The sequence below is a fragment of the Alosa sapidissima genome, chromosome 5 (genome assembly GCF_018492685.1).
Source record: "Alosa sapidissima isolate fAloSap1 chromosome 5, fAloSap1.pri, whole genome shotgun sequence".
NCBI lineage: Eukaryota > Metazoa > Chordata > Actinopteri > Clupeiformes > Clupeidae > Alosa > Alosa sapidissima.
In genome coordinates, this window is record NC_055961.1 from 3,469,177 (window position 1) to 3,471,676 (window position 2,500).

General features: G+C 49.8%; 1 protein-coding gene across 1 annotated transcript in view; it reads right to left on the minus strand.

Annotated features, from left to right (window-relative positions):
• The window catches only part of dbn1 (drebrin 1), a 21,268-nt gene that overhangs the window by 6,330 nt on the left and 12,438 nt on the right, over nucleotides 1–2,500 (minus strand). The window contains exon 9 of the mRNA XM_042091991.1: nucleotides 2,333–2,410. Within this exon, the coding sequence (XP_041947925.1) occupies nucleotides 2,333–2,410 (78 nt within the window). The remainder of the gene's footprint in view (nucleotides 1–2,332; nucleotides 2,411–2,500) is intronic.

Sequence of the window (2,500 nt, forward strand, 5' to 3'; positions counted from 1 at the left end):
CTCTTCTCACCCTGTATGTGTACAGTACAGCACACACACTCAGGACATCAGCCTCAGGGGTCAAGAGGTCAATCGTCAGTTGACCTTTCGGTGTGGACTACAGGACCCGCCTGACCCTGTTATGCTAAGGCCACATTCCAGAGAACCATATTCAGCCAGAGAGGACTGATGTGTGTATGCTGGATATACGTATATACTTCAGTACACATAAATAACAGCCACACATGGCTTTTGGCCTGCTGAATAACAGCACTGACGTGTTAGCAGGTCATATGCATGTGACGTAGTTGAATAACAGCACTGACATGTTGCAGGTCATGTGATGTAGTTCAATAACAGCACTGACATGTTGCAGGTCATATGCATGTGACGTAGTTGAATAACAGCACTGACGTGTTAGCAGGTCATATGCATGTGACGTAGTTGAATAACAGCACTGACGTGTTAGCAGGTCATATGATGTAGTTCAATAACAGCACTGACATGTTGCAGGTCATATGCATGTGACGTGGGTAAGCCAGCCTGCTGAATAACAGCGGCGATGTATTAGCAAGTCAGATGCATGTGTCTGAGTTGACTGGGTAAGCCGGCTTCGGCTGTTTGAGGCACAATGGGCTCCCCTGGTTTTAACACACTGCTGTAATACATGGCTGTAACAGCAACAGTATCAAGCCCCTAACACACAAACACACACACACACACACTGACTATATAATATAAAGACACCACACTGTACGCCACAAATAAATCCACAGAAAACAAAAAGAAACACAATCCATGGTCACGGGACACCGGGGCCCACACACACATACAAAACACACACACACAGGCGTTGAGGCCAAGACGCAGGCACAGACACTCACAGGTGGAGAGTACAGGGGAGAGGACGGCCGTGGCCCCCGCCAGCCATCAGAAGAGGCATGAAGAGAGGAGTAGAGGGGGCAGGGGTAAGACTCGGAGCAGCACGACCGCAACGCAACTCAGCCCTAGCGCTCACACACAACTCTCACGCATAGCTCAACCACAACGCTCTCTCTCTCTCTCGCCCTCTCTCCCTCTCTCTCTCCCTCTCTCTCGCGCTTGCTCCTCAGAGGCCTAGAAACTTCCAAAACAAAAGAAAACACTTTCACAGGAAAGAGATTATTCCTGAAAGAATGGGGCTGGTCTGGACTGAGTGGATGAATTAAAGATGGAGAGAGATGGCAGCTTGTTCATAGGGGACCAAGAGCTGTCGTGAGCAGCGGACGCAGCACATTAGAGATGTAAAGAGGAGAAGAGGAGAAGAGGAGAAGAGGAGAAGAAAGGAGAAGAAAGGAGAAGAAAGGAGAATGGCTGATCAGAGGGAGGGAGAGCGACTTCACGTGTTCACTCTACTGATGGGGCCAGACAGTCGGACAGTCAGTCAGACGCAGAGAGAGAATCCACTTAGATAAAACAGCAAATCAAACAAACACCGTCTGTATGAGGCACTTTAAATAATTGACTTTGCTACACTGCCTGCATTTTTAGATCCGGGCTGAAACGGAACAATTATGCGTTTACCGGAGGACATCTAACTCCAATGTTTTCTGTGATTTTGTTTTACTTTTCCTTAAAAGTCTCCTCTCATAGCCATTCTGTAGCGATGGCACAACCCAGAAGACAACTAACTCCAAAGCAGATCCAGAGCTGATTAGACCAGGGCCACATCAGGGCCGCATCAGGGCCACATCAGGGCCAGACCAAGCACGGCTCTGCTCCAGATTCAGCCTGCATCTGGGAAGTGATTGTGTCACTGCCAGTGAGATAGAAATATGGGTCAGAGTAAACACTATAAATGCAAATGTTCACAGACACCAGTGCATTCTGGGTAGTACTAGTCCATAGAACTAGTCTGGAAGATCCAGATCTTCTCCTTAGAACCACTGCTAAACATGACATGTAAAGCCAACCAGATTCCCACACACACACACACACACACACGCACACACACATACACACAACCTCTGTGATTCAGGGATACCCAGAATGCATTGGGCTGACTGGTCAGGGGATACTGTAACTAAGGGGTGCATTTACACATTTGTGCTGAGTCATATTTCCCCTCTGCAAGAGAGTCAAGCTGACAGTGGCAGAGGTGCTGGTGGTGGTGGTGGTGGTGGGGGTGGGGGTGGGGGCAGTGGCTACTCTACTATGAGGTTTGGTGGGGGAATGTGGGATGAGCATGTGTGTGTGTGTGTATGAGTGTGTGTGTGTGTGTGTGTGTGTGGAGGGAGAGGGTGAGTGAGGTGGGGGCGGTGTTTGGGGGTAGAGGGGCATGGCGTGGGGGGAGAGGGTCTAAACCGGTACCTACCAGGTATACCTGGCTGTTGCAGCACAGGGGAAGCACTCGCTGAACACTGCTGAGAGAGAAAAGGGCTCTCCACACGGCCTAGTGGACACAGCACAGGACACGGGGCCCACAGCACAGCCGGACACACACACACACACACACACACACACACACACACATATAGAAACA